Source organism: Colletotrichum paranaense (assembly GCF_030867605.1).
Source record: "Colletotrichum paranaense strain IMI 384185 chromosome Unknown Scaffold_5.1, whole genome shotgun sequence".
Taxonomy (NCBI): Eukaryota; Fungi; Ascomycota; class Sordariomycetes; order Glomerellales; family Glomerellaceae; genus Colletotrichum; species Colletotrichum paranaense.
The window spans coordinates 1797538-1825327 of NW_026848963.1; the positions used below are offsets into that span (position 1 = coordinate 1797538).

Here is a 27790-nt window from a genome sequence, read left to right on the forward strand (position 1 = left end):
GACAGCAAAAGAAAGGCCCCCCCCTCCTTCCTCTTGGCATGTTGGCCCTCGTGGAAGCTTGGCATTTGTTCTTGGCGCTGTGTCTGGTGGAACCCGCTTTTATTTTCGATTGATGATTGGATCATCCACTTCTCGTCATTGAAGTCTGTGGCTCCAGGTTTTTTTCTCTTTCCCCGGCCACTTTTTTTGTGTTGCTGTTGGATGCCACCACGGCCACGATGCCATGCCCAGCACAACCCAATACGGATACTCGAAAGACAGTGAGCCTGCCTCTCCATCTGTCGATGGCCGGCAGCGGTGTTCCGTTTCATCTTTTATGTACTGCACAGAAGGTACGGTACGGAGACACGCTTCAGTAACCTGGTGACGGAACAAACAAGCAAAGCCTGGCCACCTCCAATTCGTCCATTCGCCCAAAGCATAGCGAGCCGCAGCCGTTTTTCTCTTCAGATCAGGTTTTTTCCTCGGCGCTTTTGCCTACCTACTGCGCTCTGTTCCAAGTCTATCCATCCATGTGCCTATTCAGTACCTCAAGATGGATTAGCTTCGTTCCTGTCTGTTCCTCTTCGCATCTGCCTCCATCCTTACCTCTACCAACCTTCCTACGGAGTACTTGTACGTATACTATGTAGTGTATCTCGAATCCTTGACTGGCGAGGTCCTGGTTCTTGGTCCATGATCCATCCATCTTCCTTCGCCCTCCAATCCCAAGCCGTGCTCTCAATTTCCTATTACCCATTGACCACTTCCCCATCACATCCATCATCATCCCCATCCCCCATCCCCATTCCATCCGCCCACACACCCATTCATTTGCCGGCCTTTTCCCAGATCAGATCAACAAGAGGAACACAGTCTTACTGGGACACAGGATTGACAGGAAACCTGCCGATACTCTCCGCTCCCTCCCACCACCCGGCACTACCTTAGAGTCCTAGACCAGCAGCAAACCACTCGCAGACGACCAGACGTCAACTCTCGTCCCAAAGAACGGGCCCTAGCAAACTCAACTCATCTCACCACCCGTCAACATCAAAGTGTCTAGACACAGACAGGAAAGGCAGATCCTGAACAGACGAAAAGCCACAGCGCCCCCGACCACCGGTGCCAACCTTCTTTCAAGCTCCAGCGACCAACAATCAGCTCTTCACTCACACACTCTCTCTATCTCTCTCTCACACACACACCTACCCGAACAGTAGTGGACGCCAGAGATTCCCAAGCACCAAGGTCCCCCAGCCTGCCAGCCAGCTAGCGAACCAGCCAAATTCCCCTGATCGGACCGGGACCCCCCTCCCCCTCCTACCGTCTAGGTACACTAGTTCTACGCAGTGTGTACCAGGCTCCCCTCCCCTCCATCCACACCCCCCGAGCAGTTGACCGTCCCAAAAAGACGTTACTGTTGCATTGGAGGAACGGAACGAAGGAAAAAAAACATTTGCTCAGTGCGCTCAGCCCTTAGCCTCCGCCATTCCACCCTTTGTGACGTCGATTGGCGAAAGAAACACCACCGCTACTAGGTACCCAGAGCACCTCACCGAGCACCTTCAATACCACCACCACCAACACCCACCGCCAGCTTCACCTTACCGCCAGCTCAAACCTACCTTTTCCCTCTCGACAACCTCACGACCTCTGGCAACTGTTGCTGCCAACTTCAAAACCTCGAGACCGACAGGCTCCAACCTTTTTTCAGCGAAAACATACTTCCACGCGCCCAACATAGGTCCTCATACACCACCACTTGCGCCGCCCCCAATATCGACCCATCCCGAAAATCATACTGTTCGCGACGAAAACGACGACAACCTTGGTTCGAGTCTAGCCACAAACAACGACCGCTCTCCCCATCTCACCACCACGACGTCGTCGCCACCACCCCGCGACCCCTCCCCGTCGAGGGACGACGTCGCGACCGAGGATCCGGTCGACCCCAATTCGATTCCGCTCACCAACCTCCAGACTGTTGCCTCCGATCCGCCATCACGACGGCCCGACAACGCCCCGTCTCCTCGTGAGGCACCGGGTCAGCCGACGAGGACCCAGTCTCCCGAACCTGAACCCAAGGGGTCTAAACCCCTCGCATCCTCGCCCATGTCTTTTTTGACCAAGAACATTTGGCCCAACGATGGGAGGAACCGCTCTCATGTTCCGGCCATGCCGGTTTGGATCGCAGGCGTCAGGATTGCACAGCTTGTAAGGGCACTACTCCTAGCCCCAACTACATTAAAGGGAAACCGGAGTACGCGAAATGACTTGGACGAACATCACGTTGACGGTTTTGAAATCTTAGGTCCTCGCCATTGCGACGTTGGGAATAACAGTCTTCGGACTCACCACTATGCAGAAAGCCACGGGCTATCGCAGGATAACGGTATGTTCGAGAATCTCTTGGTCTCTGATCTGGCCTCTGCTTGGATCCCTCCCTTCTGGTTCACTTTTACTGACTGTTTGCGTTTTACGATGCAGTCCTTTAGCGGTACAGAAGGTTTCCGTACGTAACACCACCATCCCCTCCTCTACCTACTCTTGTGTGCCATTACTAATGTTGCGCATAGCATTTTCATGGTTTGCTTTCGCCTGGACCTTCTCCTATTTGACATGGCTCGGCGTAGCCGTCATGTTTATTCCCGTCATGTACAACTGCTGGGTGCATCTGTAGGGAATCCCCCCGCAAACTTGGAGAAGCGCCCCGACTAACATTGTGCGCAGCGGCCTCGAGCTACTCACTGTCGTCTTCTGGTTGATTACTATGGCCCTGCTTGCTAGTCACGCAGATGATCTTGATTCCCTCGATGCCTTCATCGTAACGTTCGGTCCCAAGTACGAAGTGTATTATAAGATGAACGTTGAGCCGTTTGCCGATGGCTTCGTAGCTGCTACGTTTGCCGGCACAGCTACTTCTGTCGTCAACCTTGTGCTCTTCGTTATCACCATTAGTGTCTTTGGTACGTTTTGATCTCCTAACTACTGACATGGTAGAGAGCCTTGAAGGACAAGGACCATTGACTGATTATGACAGGCCGCGCTCTTCATGCGTTACGTAAAGCAAAGTTGGAAAAGGCACCTAGCACCACCGACTCGCAAAAGACTATCCAGGCCGAAGGGGACAAGATGGTCGCTTCTCCCCAAATGACTTCCGCCGTTCCGACCTACATTCACTGGAACAGCCAGTACCCGCCTCCTCAACATCCCCACGCATACGCCTACTACGGCCAGCCGTACGCACAATCACCGCACTCGCAAACGAACCCGTCTCCGCCGAACTCTGTGCCACCCCATGGCTTCCAACCGGCGTACTTTCCCGGCAGCAATTGGCCTCCGCAGCCACCTCAGCAACAACCGCCCCCCGAAGGCGGTGTCTGGCCGGCCCAGAACTACGGCATGTACCAGCAGCAGGTGCCCATCGGACCTCAGCACACGGGTCAGTCTGGCAGCATGATGGGGTCCCCTCAGTTCCCCATGGTCCAACCAATGCAGCCCAGCAAGGCGGATCTACCAGGTGTTTACCCAACACCACCACCGGGAAGCGCAACTGTAGGACCCGGATACCCGCCTCAGCAACCACCGCCTCCTCCAGCACCAGTACCCGGCACCATACACTCGCCTGTAGAGTTGAACGACGGGCGTGGGGACGAAAATATGCCGGCAGAGCTACCAAGCAACCCTCCAAGGTCGCCCAGATGAGCGAGCGTCTGCAATTTACACCAAAACGAAGAAAGCGGAATTCGCTGTGGGCAGATATAAAGGGGATACGGAGTAATGATTTTCATGGATAGGTTTTCCGGCGTTTTTTTTTTTCGGACAAGACACATGCATAGAGAATGGCGTTTTGGATGGTTCGGCGCAACCAGCCTTCATGCTCTGATAGCATGACTGGGGATTTGATCGTATTTACTTCTCTGCCCACCATCATTTTGGGCCAACTATCATGACGAACGGAAACGGGGCATACCGCGGCCAAAAAGCAATGGGACGGAAGGCTCCGGCTCTGGCGCATGGCTTATCATGGTTGTATTTCTAGCTAGATGGGCATCCTCATGAAGGGATGTGCTGTTCATGTTGCATAATTCATGATACCCCGATGTATGGATCGATCGGGAAGACATTCGAAGCACTCTTGCAGACATTTGATTGTTTCGTGATTTGATCCCGCATTAGCATTAGGCTGTGAGCTTGGTTCTCCGCAGCCGGTGTTTCTACTTCTCGAACGAGTAAGTCTCAACCCGATCACAATGCAAATGAGTGCTTTATGGTCTCTCTCGAAACACGCAAGACAAAGTATTGTCTTGCTAATACACGTAGCGGAAATAGGGATTCTCCCTGTCCGTCAAATCCTGGAAAGCAAGCTTGGCTCGCTCCTCCTCATCCACAGGCAACGCATCGCGTCGCTTGTTTTCCTTCCAGAGCACGTAGTACAACGCCCCGGACGCCAGAATGCAAATCACATAGCAGATGATGAGCCCGAGCCACAGCTCCGGATAGTGCGAAGCCTTACTCTGCGACTTGACAAGTTGCGGGCCGACAATGTTGCCTACGCAATAGGCGGCGAAGATAGTCCCCGCCATGAAGCTTTTCTTGGTGTGGCCCGCGACGTTGGACATGCCGAGCGTGATGACGAGGCTAACCACCCCGCCGAAGAAGCCCGTGATGGAGTAGCCCACCACCGGCGCGGCGGCGTGGTGCGTCCAGTCAGAGCGCCAGATGAGCGCGCAGCCTGCTATCACGGGCAGACAGCACGTCACGAGCATGATGATGCGGACGTTGGTGTAGCGCGTGCCGAGGTACCCCGTCGCGAGGATGACGAGGAAGCAGAGGCCGCCGAGGGGGAACTGGAAGAGGATCGATTGCAGCGAGGTGTAGCCGAAGGTTGAGACGATGAGCGGGCCGAAGCCGGAGACGGCGCCGTTCATTGTGTAGGCGGAGGCCATCATCAGCGCCACGAGCCAGGTTTTGGCGTCGAGGAGGGCTTCGCGGAGTTGGTGCGGTTTGAATTTCGTGCAGCGGACGCCGGTTTGGCCGTGGCGGAGGCGTTCTACGGCCGCGAAACGCTCTTCGCGGGTGAGGAACCATGCCGAGACGGGGGAGTCGGGGAGGAGGAAGCAGGCTAGGCCGAAGAGGAACGTGAGGCATCCCGCGAGGAGGTAGATGTACTGCCACGGTTTCAGGTCGCCTCCGCGGACCTGGGCGAAGGCGTAGTTGAGGGCGCCGCCGATGATGGTGAAGAGGCCCGTGGCGCTGAACCACCAGCTCTGGCGGAGTGATTGTTCTGCCTGGGTGTAGTTCCCCGAGACGATGCACATGAAGCCCGTGGGGATGACGGATTCTACGAAGCCTAGGAAGAAGCGTTGGGCGTAGAGGCCGGTGTAGGAGGTTACTGCGGCGGTGAGCATGCAGATTCCGGACCAGAGGATTACGATTGTGCCGAGGGTGCGGCCTAGGGAGTAGCGTTGGAGGGCGTAGGTCATTGGGTAGAGGCCTGCTAGCATGCCGAAGTAGAAGAGGGAGGTTGCCCACGAGAGGCGGGATGTGTCGACGCCTGTTCCGGTGGGGAGGGGCACGGAGAGGTGGAGGTCTGTTGTCATGCCGAAGAGGACTGCTGAGCCTAGGATTGCTTTGTCGTAGTAGACTAGGCCGTCTGTTGCGCGTTAGGGATGGATCGAGGATGATGAAGGTGGTGAGCACATATGAGAGGATGAAGGAAGACTAGAAGAAACTCAAAGAGAGTGAGAGTGTGACGAACATCCAAAAATCATGGCGGGTATGAGGAACCAGTCTATCTTCCGTACAGCGCGGGCGGCGACGGCGGGGTCGTAGGGTTGGCTGTGTATCCCGACCATGGCGAGGGCGTCGTCGTTGCCGGCACGGTAGTGGGATTCATCGGGGCTGGCACCGAGAGCGGAATGGGAGGCTTCGATGTCGGGATCGGGACCGGGCGTTTGGGACACCGGCGCGGGGCCGGCGCTGGTGGCGGGAAGGAGTTCCTTTTCGGGGTTCATTTTGCGGGATCTTATCACCTGGGACGCCGGACGGTGCGGTAGCGGACGAGCGGGGGGTCACCTTACCCCAATGCTGGGGGCGATGGGACGAGTTTCAGAGGGATGGTAAAGGTTTACTTTTGGAGGAGAGGAAGTGAGTTGAGTCTCGAGTTGACAGGGGGGATGAGTGAGCTGAACTCTCTCGTCGGCCGTCTTTAGGGCGGTGTCATTGGAGGGTAGGGCGTAGCCGATGCGCGGATTAAAACGGCAGGGAAAAGGCTAACGATGATTTTAGATTAAGTCTTCTTGGGAACTGGGCTGAAATGGAGGGTGTGTGTGTGAGATGAGTCTGAAAGTGAGTGAAAAAAAAGATCTCATGAGCAAATCATCTTGGCGATAGATGAGCAGTTTGTTCCGCGTAGGTTAGACCCCCTTCTGCAAGTTGTAAGGCAAGCATTGTGGAATTGTCTACGAACTATGAGTGAGCTCTGAGACTATGAGTGAAATAAACTCGCAGGCGATCTTGTAAAACCTCGTAAGAGCCCCCCACGCACGTCGCATTCATCGTCTAGAAGCTGAGCGACACTAGGTCCCAGTAGAAAGGTAAGGTCAGCGATGAAGCCGTCACCTCGTGCCCCTCATTTGCGCCGTCTTCTTGCTTCAATTGGTAGACCTCGGAGACTAGTTACATAGTTCGCAGAGATTTCTCAAAACCCGCCAGGCTCAGACCCGATTAGTGGGATTGGACGGGAGGGAATCCGGACTGGACCCCCGGGTACAATCGGGAATTGGACGCACCGCCGAGTTCGGTCTCGTCGCGGGAGACTTGTTGAGCTGTTTGGCGGGAGGCAGTGGGGGGCGATTGGCGGTGGGATTGCCGTGAGTAAATTACCATGTTTGATGGGTGACTCTGGTGAGATGAGCAGATTTTCACACGGGTCAACCTTTTTCATTGTGTGAAGTTTTCAATTGAGGCGAATTTGTCTGAAGTTTGTGTGAGCTGTTCAATGGAGAGTGTATGAGGCTTTTGGATGATGAAGATTAAATCGGGGAGTTCCATCCGATGCGGCTGAAAAAGCAGCTGAGTGAGACCCCTCTTTCGAGTAAAGATGAGAATGAAGCGAGACTCGAGACGACTTCGAATCCCAAACACCAATCCAACTTCATTTCGTGAATCGAATTTCTCGTCTGATTGCCTCTTTTGCCGCTTCGGATTTTCATCTATTATACATGTTGGGCTGTGTTGTAAAAAATCTCTCATGATGAGGCAGGATCTCTGTAAACGCTGATCATGAGTGAGCAGATGCTGCGGTGAGGCGCATAAATGTTTTTATGACTCTACCCGCTGTCATCATCTAGCGGCATTATATCGCGGAGCGCATAAGCATGTTCATCCCCAATACCAACACAGATGAATGAGACGTTTAGAAACATGGATTTTTCATGATGAGAAACGTAGGCGCGCTGCAGAGGAGTTACATAAAATGCACAACTCCATTTTGTGCAACGCCACCACGAAACATTCACAACTCCAGTACGTACCCGCCAATGGTTGCGAGATGGTTTCCTCCTTGATTCTTCTTCGCCTCATTCGAACGGGAGTCCAGAGCTTCCCCCAGAAAATCAGAAATGGGGGACCCGACCGCCGTCCCGCGGGCCTCGAGCTGCCTCGATCACAGCGCGACATCCCACGAGACACCACACCATCTTTCTCTCACACATTCACAGAAGTTACTCGCCCCCGGGTCCCAAAACTCTCTTCCGCTGTGCGTCTTGCGGCCCATGCTGCCACGAACTTGGGAGCCTGGGCCAGGCTTGGCTTTCCAGGAAGGCCGCCCTTCGCTGTTTCGAGGTAGGAGACCTGTTAACTTTGCCATTTCGCTCACTTTGTAGTTGAAATGAGCGCCGTTGATGGATGGATGCCATCTCGTGTCGGTAGATGTTGAGTTGATTCTATTCAGATCACTTATCGTGTACTTCCATGCTGAGATCTAATCAGATCATACCCTTATAAAACTGATGAGACCACTGAGCAATGTCTAGAAGCAAGAAATGATTTACTTATTAATCGCAAAAATCCGCCCTCTCGGTATCTTTCTTTTCCTGGGTATCCAGGCTCTCGTGCCTTGTCTTGTCAGTCAGAACCCATGCGTCCTCCATAAGTACATGATCTTGGCAGTGCCATTATTAACACTAGGTTACAGTAATGAGCCACTCCCTTTCCCCTATCTCTTCGCCACCATCTGACTGCTTCTCTTCCGTCTGTCTCCCTCACTCTCTCTCTCGCACACACCAGGGAGGGCTCAACTGTGATTAAACACTAGGCTCATTGAAGCTTGGCCGCGTTTCTTTCGGCCTTGTTCTCTTTCCACCACTTTTGCTCGCGCTTGATCGCGTACTCGATCCAAAATCTCGCAGTGACACCCCAGATTATAATCCATCCAAACAAGACGCCCAATGTCGTGCCAAACGCGCGTTCAAACTCCAGGTTCCAAATGATGCCGGCCACGTAGCCAATGTACGCCGTGCAGCCGCCGATCCAGAAGAGCGTCAACTCAAGAATCATCTTGCGGAACATCATCGACTTGTCGTACCGCTCGACATATCTTTTGCGGAACTCCCTGTTCTGCGCTCCGTCGACGGCGAAGAAGTCTTCGGCGGCATAGTAGACGATGGGCTTGAGACGTGTGCCTTTGGGGTCCGAGTTGATACGGAACGGGATCTTGATTGGGATCAACGTCGCAAAGGCAATGACGTCCAGGACCATGAACATGAAGGCGGGAGAGTAAAGGTACAGCCACTCGACAACGTCCGGCTCGTAAACTGTGGTTGAGCAGACAAAGGGGACCAAGGCGGCAATCAGACCGAGCGCATAAACCCAGGTCGTAGCGTCCAGCTCCCACCAGTGCTTGGACAGCAGCGGCGCGCACTCGTCGAAGCGGGCGATGAGTCGATATACTCGCACAATGAGGATGTACACTTCTCCGAAACCGAAAGCAATAATGGCAAAACCGAGAATTCTACTCTCAACCGTCTGGACGGGAGGGAGTCCGCATTCCACGCCCGCGTCGTAGGCAGACTGACACGCGGCGCGACGATCGTTTCGTCGGGCGCGAAGCCAACTGTAGTAGATGCAGACCGGCAGCGCGAGATCAAAGAAGAGAATGACAAACGGGCCGATGGAGATGGAGATGTGTTCCGTCCAGTCGACGTACTTTGTCAGGGGCTCGAGCTCGTCGTCGTCGCCGGGGGTCTCGCCCGTTCCCGCAAGGACTCCTGCCGCCGCCGGATCAGTCGTGGTCTTTGGCACGCCGTCTCGACCGAGCATCTGCGCCGTGCTCTCGCTGACGGCCGTGATCGTGGAGTCGCGGAATGCCTCACGGTTCTCGTCGCCGGGCGCGCGCTCCCTGGCGATCGCCGCGTCCGATGCAGCGGTCGGGGCGTCGGCTGTACCGCCGCCGCCGGCCACGGCCGCTTCGTTGGAACCCCTCCTGCTGCCCTGCTGGGATCCGGCTCGGCTTCCCTGTTGCGATGATGATCCTGCGACGACTGCTGCCCGGGTTCCCTCGACGGATGGTTGTCTGCTCGGAACCTTTTGTGAAGTGGGTTTGCTGCCGTTGTCTCTTCCGGCGTCCTCGCTTGGAGCTCTGTCTTCGGACGGATGGCTTTTGCCCGAGTTCGAGGTGCTGGGTGGCTGTTCTTGCGGCGCGTCTTCGAAGCTTGCCTTTGAGGATGTTATTTGCTCGCCTTCGTTGTCGCTGGTGATATCAGCAGCAGCCGCCGCCGCAGCGGCTGGCTCGTTGCTTCCTGACTGCATTGAGGCAGCTCTACTTAATGTCTCTTTCAAAGAGTAAGGCTTCGTAAGTAAACGGAGGATCGGGAGAAGGGAAGGGAAAGTAAGACAAAAGAACGACTGAAAGAGGAGCTCGTTTGCGCGCGCGCCGGAAAAGCAGCAGCGACAGCAATAACAGTAACTTTCGATAAGCTTGATCTGAGTGACAAGCAGAAACCAGAGCTCTCTCGCCTTACCTCTGCCTCCCTCTTACCAACCACACGAAGCGGCGGTCAACTACTTCATATGGAAAGGTGTTCACTGGCCAAGCAGAGAGAGAGGTGTGTGTGGTGGCGCGGATCCCAGGTGCACGTTCGCCCACCGTCGCAACACGAATCATGAGGGCAGCATGAAATGCATCGCGACATCAGACGGATGCCTGACCGGCCGGTCCCTGGTTTCGAAAACGTGCCCAGGTGGTATCTGAGCCATTCTAGAGGATGTTCCCTTTCGGGCTCCGAGCAGCAGCGGTCAGCGGCGGGCTGCCAAGAAAGCTGTAGCATCTGTCGCAGCACTTGCTGCAGGAGCAATAGCAGGGCCGTTGTCCTCGGATTCTCCTTTGACGGACTGGCTGAGCTTCCTTGGTCCTGGGAAGCCGTCCTAGTCGCGTGGTTGGCACCGGTCACATTGTGGTGTTGGCTTCAAGTGTTTGGCATCCTCCCTCCTTTGCAAACTTTGGCCGGCATTAACCCAGAGCTTCACCTCAATCAGCAACGCCAATGCTCTGGACTCTCTTTGCCCGCGTCTACCGCCTCCATCCCACCCACCCCCCTTTGTGGGTTGTGTGTTGGGAAAGGCAAAATAAATCACCGAATGAAAGGGATAGGAGTGGTGTCGAGCTGACAAGACAAGACACTATACTGGGCGCCGTGGCCCCCAAGCCCCCCTTGGCCAGAACTCGCCAGGGCCAAGACCTCTCAGTTCTGTGAGACATGAAGTATGTTTCCCGGGATCTAGCCAGAGTCCAGTCGGAACATGAACTTTCGGAGGATTTGGCTCTCCACGATCGGCGACGGACTCCGTTGCGGAACACGTCGATTAGCTCCCGACACAGGGGCCGACCCTGGCGTCGGCTCTCCCTCCCACGCCGCCCACTTTGCAGCTTCTGTGATCGACTTTCGGCGCCCCTTGGTGAGAGCAAAAGGACCTACTAACGTACTTGTGACTAAGAAATTGGGGAACAGCCGGCGCCCCCGGGGTTCCCATGCTCTTGACTCGAGCCAGAACCGTTGTCCGCTCGGTTGTGTTCAGTTCTAGCGTCAAACGCTAGTGCGGAGTCAAGTCCGGACATCAGAGCACATGGGACGCGTTAGTAGAGACCGTGAAGGCATAGAGAGGAGAGAGAGAGAGAGCGACAAAGGCGTGGCAGCAGAAGCACAGAAGAAGCACGGCAGAGAAGCGCATGCACGCTGTGTTCAACTGATCAAGGGCATATTCAGCTGAGGTATTGTAGGAAAGGGAGGGAGCTGTGGCATTAGAGGGGGGAAGGGCACAAGTTGCATTCAGGCCCGCCCGACCTTTTTCCTTTGCCAATGCAGAGCTTCATCCCAGAAAGCTGATCCAAGTCCTCCCTTATTCTGCAACTTGCAGCAGAGGCACAGGATCAAAGCGCAAGGAAAGCTCCCCCAAACGTCCAGTTATCCAGTTTCTTTCCCCCAATTCTGCATTTCCCCATTTCGCGAGACTCTCCCATGTTTCCTATTATTCAATGCAGGCATGCCATGGCTTGCATCAAGGTTCTACCCTGGTCTGACTTTTGAAGGATATATAGGGGCTTTTTGTCTGGGTCGTTTAGAAGTCGATGGATATCCCATGAACCCGGAACTCATCTGGCATCTAGACCCTCTGGCTTGTCTCCATCATTCCCACGTTCCGGGCCCATCCAGAACTGTGAGGAGTCGAGACTAACGCAGCTCAGAGCTACGCTTCGGCCTTTGCAACTTGACGGCTGAATCAAAAGGTTTGTGAAGAAGCGTTGTTGGTGCTGGAACCGCCGGACGGAATTTCGGACAGGTAACATGGAGCTGTATCCGAGTGCCCGGTCTGCTCAGGTCTACCTTTCCCTCAACCTAAAGCGTCTATTCGCACGATTAGGCGTGTCGGACCACGGGATGAGGGCAAACTAGCCGGTATTCATTTGACACGCAGCGACTTTCTCTGCTACTGTCCATCCATCCACCCACTCATCCCCCCTCTTTTTCGATCTCAACTAGGGATTGATGTCTTCATGATACAGGAGAAGCAACATGACTCTCCTGCCATCCAAACGCAGCAGCCCATTCCCTCCCCTCCTTTCCCATGTTTATGAGCTACCACATCATACATCGCCCATCGCCGGTCCAGGGTGCCTAGGCACCAAACGTATTCAAGGATGCGTTGACGCCGTCAATGGGATTTCCCGCGGCCTCCTATGACTCCAGTTAAGAGGTCCCTCGGGCAGTTTTAACCTCAGGGTCATTGGCTATGGCTCGCCTTACGGGCGCCCGCTCGTGGCTGACGGGCATCCTCTTCTTCGCGGAGATCCTCATCCTGATCTGCCTTATGCTGGGAATGCTATGGATTACCTGGGTTGAAGACCGGGCACACGACCTATCCGTCGCTTGATAGTTGACTTGCGCCACCTCGCGCGTGCCCATCACCCGTCCGTCTTCTTTAGCCGCCGGCGCCTATGACCTGTCAAAGAGTCAGTCCTGTCAGACTATCCATGTCATATGTGAAGCTCCCGTCGCTTTCGAGGCCGAGTAACATCGCTCGCTGCAAGATGCAGATTGCCCTCCCTCCGGGGCTCCGGGTCCGTTGATCCCACATCGTGAGATGTGAGATGTGAGATGTGGGATGTGAGATCAGTCCTACCTACCCTTTCACCACATGCCTATATGTAAAGTGCATACATACGTTACTTCACTTTACCTTGCCTACCTGCACATGACGGCCCGCCGGATCGCGACGTTGTACGCATTCTGTAGTATCAGACGCCCCGCCCCGCTTGGTCGGCGGATGACGCAGTAGATGCGACTTCCGAGCCTCCTGACCTTTCCTCAGTGCTCACAGATGGATCGAGAAAGATTCCAAACACGTTCCACGGAAACATCGGAGCGAGAGTTCTCGACGCAAAAAAAGACGTAGCACTGGGGCCATCAACCGTGCCCTCGCCGTACCTCCGTCCCTTGCCGTCCTAGTGCCTTTTATTATTCCCGTCTTCTATCTTTCTTTCTAGATCGACGTTAGAACAAGCGGGCTGTGTCAGATCCTCATTTCCCCTGCCACGCGATTCATGGAAACATCACTGTCAGAGCACCCGGCACGCTGGGTCCGTCGTTACATCGTCAAGGCTGAGAGGTGCAGCAGTGCAGCTAGCATGGCCGAGTACGCTAAACTATTGGGGATTGGTGAGAACAGACTTGACTCGGATCGGGTAGCTACCGCGAATCGTAAGGGAGGATGGGACAAAATTAAGGTCGTCGATGGGGCGAATGCCCTTGTCAATTTTTACATGTGAAGTCGATAAATGACTGTTCTTTCGTTCATCTCGTGATGGGTTCGTCGCTTCACATACCCCCCCGCAGCACGGAGCAGGCGATGCTCATTTAGCACGTCTTCTAGAGAATATTACGCGCACGTCTCAAGCGTACCTTGTCTATTTAACAGGCATGGGACAATTGGTGAGAGTCAAGATTGAAGTAACAAGATGAAAGACAGATTCATCGGCCGCCCCGACTAGGAACCGTTTCATGTCGGGGGTATCAGGGGCTTGGCTGAATCGGAGCGAGTCGGTTTTGCAAACGGAATGTAACCTCCTGTTTCCTCAAAGGAAGAAGACTAGCTTGTCAGAGAGATTCGAGAACATAGTCCTGTATTGTACAGGAATAGCACATGCATCTCATGGACTCGACGATGCGAAACGTTCTAGACATTTCCACGAGCTCTTCTGGAGGTTTAGCGGCCTCATGTCACTGGAGGTTTTGAAAATAAGTTCGTTAACGTAAGTGGCTTGAGAAGAAGAGGAGAATTATTGAGGCTGTCATCGAGATGCTCATCATGGCCTTCAAGACCCTGTATCCGTACCGTACTTAGCCGAGGTACTTGCGTTGACATCATCTCTGTTCTACTCAGGGTGTTATTTTTCATCAAACACTTCTATCGACTTCAAAATTCGTTTTGAAGATGGCACTGGCAATTTCTAAAAGGAGTTAGAGGCTATCACGGCCAACATGTTGTTCAGAGTTATTAGGGTGATGTTAGGGACTTCTCGATCATTGAGCGAGCTCAAATCGCGATGTAGACTGTTGAGCCTCATTATCAGTCATGAAGAAAGGTGACATTCCCAGTGCGAATCACTTCATGTTGGAGGTTTGATAAGAACGGTGCCCGATGGTCTGGAAGGTAAGGTAGCTCATGAAGCCAATTGATAAGATCGTCTTCGGCTATGTAAGCGCACCGTGTGTGTAAATGTACATATATGCTGATATTCTATTTCCTCGTTGCTTCCTATCGTGTAAGCTCGGGTCCTCCTCATGCGCAATCATAGATCTTCCATCATTTCTCTTCTACCAAAGTAACCCTCTATTGCTTGCTCTTGCCAAGCTTGGCCTTGATCTCAGCCACAACGGCAGCGGTGACCTCCTTTGTCGTCGCCTTGCCACCGAGATCAGCAGTGACAATACCGTTACCGGTGACGTTCTCGACGCATTCCATAAGTTGCGTCGCGGCCTCCTTCTCACCGAGCCACTCCAGCATCTCGGCAGCGGTCCAGAAGGTCGCAACGGGGTTGGCGACACCCTTGCCGGTAATATCAAAGGCGGAGCCGTGGATGGGCTCGAACATGGAGGGGTTCTTGCGGCTGGGGTCCAGGTTGCTGGTAGGAGCGATACCAATGGAGCCAGCGAGGGCAGCAGCGAGGTCGGAGAGAATATCCGCGTGCTGGAGCCTTCGTTAGTCCCCTAATCATACATAAACTAAGTTGACAAACATGTACTTACTAGGTTGGTGGCCACAATGGTGTCCAAGCTCTTAGGGTTAAGGACCATTCTTGTCGTCATGGCGTCAACGAGCATTTTGTCAAGAGAGACATCGGGGAAGTCCTTGGCAACCTCATAGACAACCTCATCCCAGAGGACCATGCCGTTACGCTGGGCGTTGCTCTTAGTGACAAAAGTGAGAAGCTTGCGGGGACGGCTACGGGCCGTCTCGAAAGCAAAGCGGATCAGACGCTCAACACCGTGGCGGGTGAAGATTGAGACCTCGGTGGCAGTCTCCCAGGGGAAGCCGCGGTGCGAGCGACCACCCTGGCCGGCGTACTCGCCCTCGCTGTTCTCACGGATGATGACCCAGTCCAGATCGCCCTCGGCGCAGTTGCGGAGGGGAGACTGGGTACCGCGGAGGACACGGGTGGGGCGAACGTTGGCGTACTGCTGGAAGGGCTGGCAGATTGCCAAACGGAGACCCCAGAGGGAGATATGGTCGGGGACATCTGCGCCGGTTAGTGGTGTGCACGGGTTGAGTCTTGACTTGCGGAGATAACATACCGGGGGCACCGACGGCGCCGAAGAGGATGGCGTCGTGCTTCTTGAGCTGCTCAAGGCCGCCGTCCGGGATATACTTTCCGGTCTTCTTGTAAGTCTCGGAGCTCCAGTCGTAGTCGGTGAAGTTAAGGTCGAATGTGCCAAGAGTCTCGGAAAGAGCCTTGAGAACCTCCACACCGGCCTCGATGACCTCCGGGCCGATGCCATCAGCCCCCATGGAGGCGATGCTGTAAGACTTTTGGGCGGGGAGTGCACTGGGCGACATCTTGAATGAATGGGAGGGGGTTAAGGTGGGTGGATGTATGTGGTGATACTATGATATGAGGGGTTAGAGTCGAGGGGTAATTATGATTCGTTTCTTTCCCTTGATTATAAGATGAGATAGGTCTTGAGGTTGGTGGTGATGGCTGTGCTGCAGGGTATGTCAGAGCGCAGTGAAGTTGTCTTCTTTTGTAACCGTCAGACTCCCGCCGACAACGGCTAGATCACCGTCTTCATCGCCCACCATCTCCGGGAATGCGCCGCAAGTGTCGGGAGTTTGTGGAGTTGGGGTTCGTGGTGGAGGCGATCTGGGGTCCGGGGAGCGGTATTGACTTTGTCCGCGGATGTGTCTTTCGCCGGCGGACAAAGAAAAGTCCGTAGGACTATCATTTGACGGTATTGAGTTATTTCCTATTTGCCTCCCACGCAACACAGGATGAGCCTTTTAACGCAGCTACTGTGAATCTCGATTAGTCTTACTCAGAGTCAGTTACGAGCTTCCCCACGTTTGAAAGCATTTGAAAGCATATCAACACGTGCATCCCTCTAACGATAGCTCACGCACCCTCCTCGGTTTCGGGCTTGAGAGGTGTTTTTCAACTGGCAAGTTTTTTGTCGCCAGGTGGTAGAGTGTCAAGGTAATATCTCACCATGATTGACACGACAGCCTTGGAAGCCGTTATCCAGCAAGTCCTCCCCTCAATCAAGTCACATAGAGCGGAGTTGGCGACCCCCTTTATTCTTGGCCTTTCGGGCCTGCAGGGAAGTGGAAAGTCAACATGGGCTGAGGCTCTTACCAACACACTCAACGCCAAGTATGGCATCAATACAAGAACGCTTTCACTAGACGACCTGTACCACGACCATGACCAGCTGGTATCATTGAGAGATTCTAATCCCGGAAATGGCCTTCTCCGGACTCGCGGACAACCCGGGACACATGACGAGGATCTAGCGCGACGCTTCTTCGACGATGTGTCAAAGCCGCAGTCAAATCAGACAGACTCAGAGCCCGTCAAGTGGCCGTCATTCGACAAAAGTCTCTTCAGCGGTGAGGGAGGCAGAGCCCCAGAGTCACAGTGGGACACCGTGCCGAGGAACCCACCTCTGGAGGTTCTCATCTTCGAGGGTTGGTGCCTTGGTTTCCAGCCACTGTCACCCAAGGAAGTTGAGGAGAAGTGGAAAAGAGCCAAGGAATCATCAACAGCAAACTCCGAGGACATTCAGCTATCCACAACGACACTAGCCAGCCATAGTCTCGAGCATCTTCAGCTCATCAACCGGAACCTGGAAAGGTACTGCGAGAGCTTCATGGGCCCCTGGCGCTTCGACGCATTCCTTCACCTCAGCACAGACCAGTTAGTCAACGTCTACCACTGGCGTCTGGACCAGGAGAGGGCGTTGCGGGAGAAGAAAGGTGCGGGCATGACAGATGCGGAGGTTGTTCGTTTTGTTCAGGGGTACATGCCCGCGTATGAGCTGTATCTAGAGAGGTTGACCAACGAGTCGTTTTTCGCACAGCAGGATGCTAGACGAAAGGCTCATGTTCGCGTTATATTAGACTCTAATCGAAAAGTCCTAGGCGTCTCCAAGGCGTAGTAGGCATCTACAAGCCATGATTCATCTCATCTCTATTGTCGTCTAATATACGAACTCGCGATCATAACTTAGCGTCGTATCGTCTATCTCCGTTTCATCTTCCAGATCACCTTGTGCGTAGAATATGCCCTCTTGCCAAAGCCTGTGGATCTAGACCTACTAGACTCATTTCCATGTCTCAATCTAGGAAGATTCCAATTCATATGATCCCAAGGATCAACAAAACCCCATGCGCAACTCTCCATTAGTCTGTATCTTAGCGATCCGGGGTAAGTCAGTCCCACGTCTCTGGGCCAGATACGCCCCCGCAAGCCCGTCCGACCGGATGGGTCAGCAAAGTGACCCGTCAAATAGCCTTAGCAACACCAATCCAGATGAACATGTGCCCCTAGCTCGTCGAGTTCCCCCTCATCATAACCCAGCTAAACGTGGTGAAGAACCTGGCTTGCCATGCCATTTCCCCGCGTCCCCGCAGATTTACCCCAAATGCCCCGGTAGTTTCTTTGTCCGCGTAAGCTAGTATGAGTCCGGGGAACCAGGGAGACTTTTCCTCGTTTGTTTGCGAGGAAACCCTCTAGGGAAAAGGGACACCGGGCCAGGTTTCTGTTGGCGTAGAAGACAAAACATGGCATGATTAAACACAACCCCGTGGAGTTACCCCGGACTGAGCACAGATATTCTGGGGGAAAAGACAGGCAGATCCAAGGTATAAGAGTTGATCTGACGCCTGTCAGTCTCGTTTCTTTGCAACCCACGGACTCAACGATCTCAGCGGTCAACCTTCCTCTTCCTACTTGCTGCATATGACCAATCGTCCCAAATTCCTCCCGTCATCTCAATTGAGTCTGTACAAAAACAAAGACCACAATGGCTCACGAGAAGAAGCAAGATTTGGACCTTGAGTCTAAGCCCAACGACAACTTTGTCGAGATGTCGACTGAAGATGAGAAGGGTGGCGTGTTGCAGCCTGGAGCCGATTACTCTGGTGCTGTGGCGAAGACGAGCGCAGAAGAAATTGCCCTTGTCAGAAAGCTTGACTTTAGAATCATGCCGACACTTTGGTAGGTTCTCAATTTCCATATTGTTGATTCGACTCAATAGCTGACATGTCTTAGGTGCATGTACTTTCTGAACTACGTACGTCGAATTTGTGTTTGCTACGGCAAATCCGAGCGACAAACTGACTTGATGCACAGCTCGACAGAAACGCAATCGCCCAGGCCCGTCTGGATGGTCTCGAAAAGGATTTAGGTCTCCAGGGCTCACAGTACAACACCTGCATCTCAATCCTCTTCGTCGGGTAAGTTCAACTCCTCCAAACTCCAGCTTTCCGAACACAACGCTGATGGTACGACCTACAGCTACCTCCTTATGCAAATCCCCTCCAACATGCTCATGTCCTCGAAACACGTCCGGCCATCCATCTACATGGCAATCTGCATGATGGCATGGGCTCTCGTTTCGGGCTGCACCGCCCTCGCAAAGAACTACACCCACCTTGTCATCGTCCGCTTCTTCCTCGGCGTGACCGAAGCCCCCTTCTACCCAGGCGCCATCTACATGCTCTCCATCTTCTACACCCGCAAGGAAATCGCCACCCGTCTGTCTATCCTTTACTCGGGAAACATCTTTGCCACGTCCTTCTCGGGCCTCATCGCCGCAGCCGTCTTCAACACTATCGACGGCAACCACGGGTTGAAGGGATGGCAGTGGCTGTTCATCATCGAGGCGTGCTTGACCTTTGGCGTCGCCGTCATTGGCATGTTTACACTCGCTGACAGCCCTCTTACGACCCGCTGGCTGAAGCCCGAGGAGCGTCAACTCGCTCACGATCGTATGCTCAGGGATACCGTCGGCGTTGAAGAGAGCAAGGGTGCCAAGGCAGGCTTCATGCAAGCCATTCGCGACCCTCGTCTCTGGCTCCTCTGCTTCATCCAAAACATGCATCTCGTGAGTCCAATTCTGATCCTCCACCGAATGTTCATATTCTGACAATGATCCTAGTCTGCATGCGGCTTCAACAACTTCTTCCCAACCGTCGTCGGTTCCCTCGGCTTCAACGACACCATCACCCTCGTCCTCACCTGCCCGCCGTACCTCATCTCCGGCATCTTTGGCTACCTCGTTGGCATCTCCTCTGGTAAATACAACGAACGTACCTGGCACATCACCGCGTGTATGGGCATAGCCATTGTCGGTTTCGTCATCTCGTGCGCGACTCTCAATACGGCGGCGCGGTACATTGCCTGCTTCCTTTTCGCGTCTGGAGCGTATGCTGTCAACTCGTGCATCCTGGGCTGGGTTTCGGCGACGCTGGGATCTACGCAGGAGAAGAAGGCTGTTAGTCTGTCTATTGTAAACGTTATCGCTAATGCGTCGTACATATACACTGCTTACTTGGTACGTAAATCTCTCGCGTCACTTTTTGCTAGGGTTGGAGCTAACGATAATCTTGCAGTACCCCAAGAGCGATGGACCTCGGTACCTCACGGCTATGTCAAGCAACGCCGCTTTTGCATTTGCTTGTATTGCTGGTACGTGGGCGTTGCGGTTCTGGTTGGTTTCTACGAACAAGAAGATGGGCGCGAGCGGTACCAAGTATGCCTACTGAAGGCCGGAAGAAAGCATTCGGTCACGCTGGAGAGAGGTTGCACCACTACACCGCTTCGAATATAATTATGTTGAGGGGTTGTATTGAATATATAATTTTCATATGAGGATGAGAGATGTCGCAGCTACACATGCTGTGTTGGCTATACCCATGCTTCGTGTCAAAACCTTGATTGTCAACATGCACTACTTCTCAAGTTGATCAACAAGTCGGCCCCGCTTGTCTCGTGAGCGTTGCATCCTGTGGGACCACGACCCGAACTGGCGGGTTGTCGGTGATCGTCAGTTCCAGTCTGTCGGTATCTTTTCCCAGAGCTAATAGTGGTGAGCCAGATCGCTGGGCCGGAGATCTCATCCTCAATAAAGGGTAGGCCCAACGTAGATCTTGGTTTCTGTTTGGTCCAACTCTTTGGAAGATCCATAGGCTCACTTGCAATGATACCAATTACTAATCTGCATTCATATTGCGACCCGTGGAGTTGAAAACCAGTGGCCTTGCGCGGTTTCCGAAACAGCATGCAAAAAATTCAAGACTTATTGGAAACGGCGCTATTTCGCATGTGGAGTTGCAGAGACAAACTGCCTGCCTCTATTTACTAGGAACATGGGTATCAAAGATCAAAGAAGTATCGATACTCCAGCTTCTCCTCCGTAGTAGTCATATACGCAACCTCGGCCTCCATCAGAGTTCTCTCTGTATTCCTCATTAAGCATTACCGCAAATACGACCACGTAGGATCTACAGACGGATCGAACTGCGCCGCCGCCAGAAATGGATAATCAATCGCCCCAAAAGAGTTGGCAAACAACTGATCATACCAAACCATAGACTCCTGCCCCTCGCCAGGCGCATTCTCCGAAGCCCCCATCGCAGGGAACGACGTAGCCGCGCCCAGCGATAGAGAAAACGGCTGGCTGTCAAAGTTGGGAGAATCCTGCTGCGCAGTCCCCTGGAACCCAGACTGCGCCCCCGGCGTGCTCGCCGTCCACCCCGCGTTGACGGACGGTCCCGATGCCGGTGAGGCCTGCGTGGGCCATCGACCGGACTGGTCATCTGCCGGTCCTGAAAGTCCGTCGCTTTGGTTCCGTGGCCAGATTGTATTTTCTGGCGCGACGAGGCCCGGCTCGTCTGGCCGGCCCGAGGACGCGGCGACAGAAGGGGAGAAGCGGGCTCGTAGGCTGGGTCTGGTTGGCTGCTGTGTGGTTGTGGAGTCGGAGCGTAGGCCTCTGGTTCTGCTTGAGCTGCTGTTCGGTCGAGCCTGTTGACCGAGGTCTGTTCGAAGATGGGTGTTGGGTGCTAGGTTGCTGGTGCTTGGTTGTCGTCTGAGCGGGTTGCCCGGGACGGATAGTTCTCTTACAGCTGCGGTGAGCTCGTCGACTGCGGAGAGGCAGTATTCGGGCCATGATGTGTCGCGAGAGGCAATGTGGCGCAGAATTTCTTTGCCTGATTCAACGTGTCTGCAAAAGTCAGTTTACTTAGCCCTCAAGATTGCTTTCATAGTGAGAAAGTTGAGTGGTATGCTTACTTTAGCGCACTGGCCAAAGGCAATTGCCGTTCAAAACCAGCGTAAATCAGGATGAATGCGCTGATCCATACAGCCCATGTGAACGACGGCTGAAGCAACGGTTCAAGCAAACACGTGCTCGTAGGATCGCCAGGAATCTTACTCTGACTATGATGCCTCTTCAAAGCAATGAATATGGACTTGGCAGCAAAGATGCAGTTTTGTAGACCAGCAGAGTACGCCGGGCTCGACGGGTCGGACGTCATCATCGGGCGATTGAGAGAGATCATGGACTCATACTTTAGCAGAAGCAAGAAAATTCGGTGTCCCGCGGATATTGGTGGCTGTGGCGTGGCTTCATCCTGGGTGTGCTCGTCTTCGACCGCGTCGTGGATCTCGTTTGACCATTTTGCGAGCTCTGCTTGGACGTAACTAGATCGGTCTGCGGTATCGTCGCGTGAGTGTATTGATTTATTCCGCAGCTCCAAGATTAGCCCCCGTATCCGTGCGTGCTTGACCAAGTATGTGAGCAGCTGTAGCCTGTTGTCTTCGGCGTCGGCAAGTGTTCCGTGCTTTTCTTCGCCGGGATAGCACACATCGACGTCGTCGTCCCGGATGTCTAGCGGGAGGCCTAGAGCTTGGCATGAGAATCGCTCCGTGCAGTATATGCACCAAAAGACACGTCGGCGCATGTGCGCCTCCTCTTTAGTGAAGAAGGGGTATCTCGAAGGACACCGGTGCAAGCCCAGGTGGAAAGCCATTCTGACGATCAAACCGCCTAGTCTCGATGCCGAGTTCAGTCTCAACATGGAGACGAGAAACAGTTGTATGGCAAGGGCAGCTTGTGTGGCTTGGATCGAAGCTGGTTGGTAGAGGGCGAATTGTGACGCCGACATTGCCTCCTCGACTGTGCGGAAGACGAGGGAGGATGGGACTGGCTGAGAAAAGGGAGCCTTTTGGCGACTGTCAGCTAGAGAGATTGATAGTATCGACTTGACAATCGAGCGCTCGAGATGGCCGAGAGCAGCCACGCCGCCAGCACTAACTTCCTCAAAGAGGTTGAGTACATCTGGGGCACTGAGGAAAGGAAGCGTCGGGTGCCATGCTTCAAAGTAGCTCCTCGACCAGTCGACGAGTTGCTCAAAGGTCGGATTGAAGTCATCGCCTTCGGGTTCTGGTATCAACTCAGAGCTGCGCCAGAGGTTTTGCTCGTCTCCATCACGCGATGAGGTCTCCCGCTGGAGCTGGTCGTCTTCTCCGGGGACGAGGTCGCTAATGTTGTTAGTGGACTGAGATGTCCTGAGGGCGGACTTGCGGGCCAGCCTGACATAAACGCCCCGGATAAAGTGAATGCCGCTGCCTGAGCCAACGAAGCGGGCGGTGTCATGCTTGCCCGTGTCTCGCATCAAGCCATACTCGCGTGTGGGACGGTCTGTTGAGCCCGAGTGTTTTCGCTTGCGTGAGTGGTTGAAGTGTGCCGGGCTGAGGGTTCCCGACTCAGAGGTGGCATTGGGCGACTCTACGGCGTCCATTCGGAGGGGGTGGGATGGCCGTCCTGGTGGTGAGTGAAGATCTGGGGATTGATAGCCCGTCTTCAGTGGACGGTTTGAGGAACGGTGGGGACCCGAAGCATGGTGTGATTGTGGGGAAGAGCAGAGAGAGAAGACCGCCTTGGGAGACAAGACAGTTGTCCGCCGAGGTACAAGGAGAGTGAACCTATGAAGGAACAGAGGAGAGGAGAGAAAATGGAGAGGAAGGCGGTCAACGGACGTTGTTGTGCGGAAGAGAACTTGGCAAAAGTGCCAGAGGTGCCAAGCCTGGGGTAAGATCAGCCAACTATTCGCCTTTGGAACATTGTGCGAGAGCGAGATTTGAGAGAAACGAGACTATGAGGACGAAAAAAAGCATCGTTGTCCGAGAAAGGAAACCAGCGAGAGGCTGACGCGCCCGCGTCGGGGGCGACGTCGGTGAGGGTGGAGCCATGACACGGCACGTTCCGGTGGGTGGGGCACCGGCGGACAAAGAAAACCCCGCAGCGGCCATTATGTTTTGTTCTTGAACACCAGTTTTGCGCCGGCCATGCTCGATGGACTAGGGAGGACGACAACGGCAATAGTGGTTTTCAATACGAAATTTTACTTCGAGTTCAATTTTCCAGAAAGAAGAGGGAATCGCAATATGTCCCGAAATAGCAGCGAGAGAGAAGGCAGCGCTTTGCAGAGTCCCATTGCCTGCGAGAGTTGTCGCCAGAGGAAACGACGGGTTAGTCCGACAATGTGTCTTTAGGCGACTCTGACCACGGCAGTTGACTAACACCGTTCAAGTGTGATAGGAAGTTGTAAGTGGCTCCCCGGCACTCTGAGAGGACCCTTGTCTGGCCATGTCCTGAGGCTGAATATTCTTCCCCGCAGACCATTCTGTCTCCAATGCAGCCACGAGCCTGGACGATGCCAATACCCAGAGCAGAGCAAAAGGTATGCAACCATCTACATACAGTCAGTCAGATAGCCATGATGAATACTAACAACAAGTGATCAGGGGAATTCCTAATGGGTATCTCAACAAACTAGAAACCCGACTCGCCGAGACCGAAGCTGCTCTCTTCCGCGTGCTCTCGGGAGCCCTTGATCATACCCAAGTTTTCGACTCTGCCTCGTCACCGGCCCTCTTACCCCAAGCTGCATGGACACCAAGACAGAACAAGGTCGACCGTGTCAAGGAATGGGATAGTCTCCCGTTGCAGACGCCTGATGACATCCAAGCCTGGTACCGATCCAAGGCTACAGAGCACAATGATCCTGCCATCGACCTTCCTGCCGCGAGTCCGCAGTCGCTCATATCGACGGTATCGGATCCTATGTTTGCGCCCCCCCCTCCGCCGAGAGACCCTAGCTCAGTACCTGGATCAGTGTCAGACCACCAGGGAATTTCTGATGCGGTCATTGAGCCTCAGCTTCGAGCCATGACGCCAATGGTCTCTACTCCTGTGAACAGGACATCGTCTGATAGCCTCAGCAAGGCCAAGGAGTTGTCCAAGTCGCAGCAGAACCTTTACTTCTGAGGCAGATGAGAGTATTGACACCTTTGTTTGTCAGACAATACCGTGGCAAGGCCATTAACTCAACCCAACTCAACTTGGGTAGCATCCAACGTTCGGGACGCGGCGAGAGATAATGCGACATGATTCTCGGGTTACACCAACCTTGTGAATATCAAAGAAGTGTAAAGGCGGAAATGCGTCGCCTACTCGCGGCTTTGAGGGGCAGAAGAATTCCCCCGCCACGGCGCCGAGCTACCCCGCAGCGACCATTCCATTCCGCGGCGGCCCGGTTCCCACACCTACCCGCTCGGCTTGCGGCGGAATTGCGGAATCGCCCAATTCCAAACAGCAATGACCTCACGCTGAGACCCTGAAGCTTCATCTTCTCCAGAACTCTTGAAGAACAGAGAGACATCGTCTTGTTATTGTCTATTGAAGCATTGTTCACTACCAATACCTTGAACGAATACTCTCTCCAAAGAGACAAACAACGCCATCATGTCAAACACGCAATCTTGGGTCTCTGTATCACCCAAAAGCCACTTCTCGCTGGCAAACATCCCCTTCGGCATCATCTCCACAACCTCAGACCAGACTCACCGGCCCGCCATCGCCATTGGCGACCATGCCCTCGACCTCAAGGCCTTTGCAAAGGCCGGCGGCTTCCACGCCCTGCCCTCCATTCAAGACCACGTCTCCGTCTTCTCCTCAACCACACTAAACGACTTCGCCGCCCTAGGCCGCAAAGTCCACAGAGAAGTCCGCACATATCTGCAGTCCGTCCTCGCAGAAAACACCCCGCACGCAGGCCTCCTCAAAGACAACGCCGACCTGCGCAAGACGGCCCTGGTCCCCTTCTCCGAGATCCAGAACCACCTGCCCCTCGCCATTGGCGACTACACCGATTTCTACGCCGGCAAGAACCACGCTTATAACGTCGGCGTGCTCTTCCGCGGCCCGGATAATGCGCTGCAGCCAAACTACGTGCATCTCCCAGTCGCGTACCATGGTCGCGCGAGCAGCGTCGTCGTCTCCGGCACGCCCATTCGCAGACCGTGGGGCCAGATCCTCAAGGACCCCAAGGCCGAGCCCAAGGTGCCGACGCTCGCGCCGTGCCAGAGGCTCGATATTGAGCTGGAGATGGGCATGTTCCTCTGCCGGGAGAACAAGCTTGGTGAGCCGGTACCCGTCGACCAGGCCGAGGAGCACATCTTTGGCTACGTTCTGATGAATGATTGGAGCGCTCGCGACATCCAGGCGTGGGAGTATGTTCCTCTGGGACCCTTTACCTCAAAGAACCTGGGCACGAGTATCAGCCCGTGGGTTGTTCTTGCGGATGCGTTGGACGGAGCCAAGACGGCTGGTATCGAGAACAAGACGGAGTTGCAGCCCTACTTGCGCGAGAGCAAGAAGAACAACGTTCTAGGCGTCGACCTGGAAGTTGACATTATCAGTACGTTCCCATTCTGATCCCATGAACCCTTCCCTGATTGAACATGCTAACGCTAACATGTGTCACTTGTCCAGCTGCGAGCGGAAACAAGACCACAATCAGCCGCACCAACTCAAAGAACCTGCTCTGGTCCTGGCCGCAGATGATTGCCCACCACACAATCACCGGCTGCAACCTGCGACCGGGCGATCTGCTGGGATCTGGCACGATTTCTGGCACAGAGCCCGGCACCGAGGGAAGTATCCTCGAGCAGACGCAGGGGGGCAAGCAGGCCGTGCAATTGACCGGAGGCGAGGAGCGTAAGTTCCTACAGGATGGCGATACCCTCATCATCCGCGGCTGGAGTGGTCAGGAAGGCGCGTTGGTTGGATTTGGTGAGGTTTCGGGCAAGATTGAGGCTGCGCTGAAGCTCTTTTGATCGCGACAATCGTGATCGAGAGATAGAATGAGCATGAAATAATGAAAAGTCCTTCATTTTGTGCATATAGCATGCGAGTTTCATTCCGTGACATATCTGGTCATCTTGGTCACTGATTGATCATGAGATGGGCGAGGCAAATCTAGCTGCAACTGCTTATTAACTTCAGTTGACCTATGATGACAGCTTATTTGGCCCTCAATTCATCAGGAGTATCAGGCTGATTAAAGTAATGCGCTTTCACAACAGCCGGATTCTCCTTCAACCCCTCCACAATCTTCCTCACAGTCGGATACGGGCTCAAATCAACCCCAAACCTCTCGGCATTCCAATACGCAGGCAACAAACACACATCCGCCAACGAAATCTCATCACCAACAGAGCACCTCCCCGCCCACTCCTTCGCAACAGCTTCATACGCCGCAAACCCATCCGCCATCAACTCGCGGTTCCACTGTTCCGCATTTCCGCCCATGGCCCTGATCCGCCTCATGATCCGCATATTCGTCACGGGCTGGATGTCGCAGGCGACAGTGTTGACCAGGCTCCGGACCACAGCGCGCGTCTTTGCATCCTTGGGTAGGAGGGGTGTGGTGGATGGGTGGGTTTCTTCGAGGTACTCGAGGGCGGCGACGGATTGTGTGACTTTGAAGTCTGCGTCAGACCTGTTGACGAGGAGGGGTACGCTAGCGGAGGGGTTGAGGGCGCGGTGGGTGTCGGAGAGGTGTTCGTCTTTGAGGAGGTTGGTTGGGATTGTGGTGTAGGAGATGGATTTGAGGTTCAGGGCGATGCGGAGGCGGGCTGAGCAGGAGGAGCGGAAGTAGGAGTAGAGGATGTAGTCTGGTTCGGACATCTTGGTGGTTGAATAATACGTCAGGTACTGATAGTTGATATCTTGAGATTCACTGCGGAGCTGCAAGGTAGAAGAAGGCCAGGCCAACGACACATGCGGACTCGGGCTCGGTCTTATTTCACTGATCCCATGGCTGATACATCACACACGTGTAAGCATGACAATTCCGCTTGCTTGAGAGATCTGCTCGACACGCGAAGGGCGTGGGAGAACCGCTCCTAGCCTTCCTATGCCGACGAAGATGGGATTGGACGAGGAGGCAAGCTGCAGCCACCCGGGAGGTTCCTGCGGGGAAGAAGGATCCCAGCGGCAAGCCGACTGCGGGGAAGACGTAGGTATTGGCATCGTATAAAAGCTATGGAAATGAGGTCAATGATTGGTCCGTCGCTCTCTCGGGTGTCTGCTCCCCAGGTCGATCGATGAGGGCGGAATTGCGGAATGGGCACGGTTTGTCAGAACAGCACACAGCTGGTTCCGCAAATATCCCCATATGGAGTTCGTTAGTTCAGTACTGCGATTTAATACGAGGATCCTCTAAGCAAGATTTTTTGTTTGATTTGGCGATCGGGGAGTTGGAGGTTTTTCACGGAATTAGAAGAGATGGGGATGCTGGTGTTGGGTAAAGAAATCAGTGAAGGTGGTCAGCCGTAAGGCCCCCAGTGATGCATCATATCGTCTATCTCACGATCCAAAGTAGATACTGGCACTTGAATGATCTC

The 27790-nt window shown here is 54.1% G+C and overlaps 11 protein-coding genes across 11 annotated transcripts; 6 read left to right on the top strand and 5 right to left on the bottom strand.

Annotated features, from left to right (window-relative positions):
• Nucleotides 1-218: 218 nt before the first annotated feature.
• Nucleotides 219-3687, top strand: CPAR01_06974 (uncharacterized protein; the record flags this gene model as incomplete). Its single annotated transcript, XM_060491245.1, has 5 exons — nucleotides 219-260; nucleotides 1447-2494; nucleotides 2559-2658; nucleotides 2713-2948; nucleotides 3023-3687. 5 exons carry the CDS (start codon nucleotides 219-221, stop codon nucleotides 3685-3687), a joined length of 2091 nt encoding a protein of 696 aa, XP_060350119.1.
• Nucleotides 3688-4292: 605 nt separating this feature from the next.
• Nucleotides 4293-5999, bottom strand: CPAR01_06975 (major facilitator superfamily transporter; the record flags this gene model as incomplete). Its single annotated transcript, XM_060491246.1, has 2 exons — nucleotides 4293-5638; nucleotides 5744-5999. 2 exons carry the CDS (start codon nucleotides 5997-5999, stop codon nucleotides 4293-4295), a joined length of 1602 nt encoding a protein of 533 aa, XP_060350120.1.
• Nucleotides 6000-7537: 1538 nt separating this feature from the next.
• CPAR01_06976 (uncharacterized protein) lies at nucleotides 7538-7834 on the top strand (the record flags this gene model as incomplete). The annotated part of the gene is made up of 1 exon (XM_060491247.1): nucleotides 7538-7834. One exon carries the CDS (start codon nucleotides 7538-7540, stop codon nucleotides 7832-7834), a length of 297 nt encoding a protein of 98 aa, XP_060350121.1.
• Nucleotides 7835-8304: 470 nt separating this feature from the next.
• CPAR01_06977 (uncharacterized protein) lies at nucleotides 8305-9795 on the bottom strand (the record flags this gene model as incomplete). Its single annotated transcript, XM_060491248.1, has 1 exon — nucleotides 8305-9795. The coding sequence occupies one exon, from the start codon at nucleotides 9793-9795 to the stop codon at nucleotides 8305-8307; it is 1491 nt and encodes a 496-aa protein (XP_060350122.1).
• Nucleotides 9796-14373: 4578 nt separating this feature from the next.
• Nucleotides 14374-15597, bottom strand: CPAR01_06978 (tartrate dehydrogenase; the record flags this gene model as incomplete). The annotated part of the gene is made up of 3 exons (XM_060491249.1): nucleotides 14374-14730; nucleotides 14790-15280; nucleotides 15336-15597. The coding sequence occupies 3 exons, from the start codon at nucleotides 15595-15597 to the stop codon at nucleotides 14374-14376; spliced, it is 1110 nt and encodes a 369-aa protein (XP_060350123.1).
• Nucleotides 15598-16244: 647 nt separating this feature from the next.
• Nucleotides 16245-17192, top strand: CPAR01_06979 (uncharacterized protein; the record flags this gene model as incomplete). Its single annotated transcript, XM_060491250.1, has 1 exon — nucleotides 16245-17192. One exon carries the CDS (start codon nucleotides 16245-16247, stop codon nucleotides 17190-17192), a length of 948 nt encoding a protein of 315 aa, XP_060350124.1.
• Nucleotides 17193-18059: 867 nt separating this feature from the next.
• Nucleotides 18060-19803, top strand: CPAR01_06980 (vitamin H transporter; the record flags this gene model as incomplete). The annotated part of the gene is made up of 6 exons (XM_060491251.1): nucleotides 18060-18253; nucleotides 18308-18329; nucleotides 18389-18492; nucleotides 18554-19142; nucleotides 19197-19592; nucleotides 19651-19803. 6 exons carry the CDS (start codon nucleotides 18060-18062, stop codon nucleotides 19801-19803), a joined length of 1458 nt encoding a protein of 485 aa, XP_060350125.1.
• Nucleotides 19804-20515: 712 nt separating this feature from the next.
• Nucleotides 20516-22839, bottom strand: CPAR01_06981 (fungal specific transcription factor domain-containing protein; the record flags this gene model as incomplete). The annotated part of the gene is made up of 2 exons (XM_060491252.1): nucleotides 20516-21260; nucleotides 21329-22839. 2 exons carry the CDS (start codon nucleotides 22837-22839, stop codon nucleotides 20516-20518), a joined length of 2256 nt encoding a protein of 751 aa, XP_060350126.1.
• Nucleotides 22840-23485: 646 nt separating this feature from the next.
• Nucleotides 23486-24368, top strand: CPAR01_06982 (uncharacterized protein; the record flags this gene model as incomplete). Its single annotated transcript, XM_060491253.1, has 4 exons — nucleotides 23486-23569; nucleotides 23632-23645; nucleotides 23740-23781; nucleotides 23846-24368. 4 exons carry the CDS (start codon nucleotides 23486-23488, stop codon nucleotides 24366-24368), a joined length of 663 nt encoding a protein of 220 aa, XP_060350127.1.
• Nucleotides 24369-24845: 477 nt separating this feature from the next.
• On the top strand, nucleotides 24846-26218 carry CPAR01_06983 (fumarylacetoacetase; the record flags this gene model as incomplete). Its single annotated transcript, XM_060491254.1, has 2 exons — nucleotides 24846-25800; nucleotides 25875-26218. The coding sequence occupies 2 exons, from the start codon at nucleotides 24846-24848 to the stop codon at nucleotides 26216-26218; spliced, it is 1299 nt and encodes a 432-aa protein (XP_060350128.1).
• A 187-nt stretch (nucleotides 26219-26405) lies between these two features.
• CPAR01_06984 (maleylacetoacetate isomerase) lies at nucleotides 26406-27071 on the bottom strand (the record flags this gene model as incomplete). The annotated part of the gene is made up of 1 exon (XM_060491255.1): nucleotides 26406-27071. The coding sequence occupies one exon, from the start codon at nucleotides 27069-27071 to the stop codon at nucleotides 26406-26408; it is 666 nt and encodes a 221-aa protein (XP_060350129.1).
• Nucleotides 27072-27790: the final 719 nt, after the last annotated feature.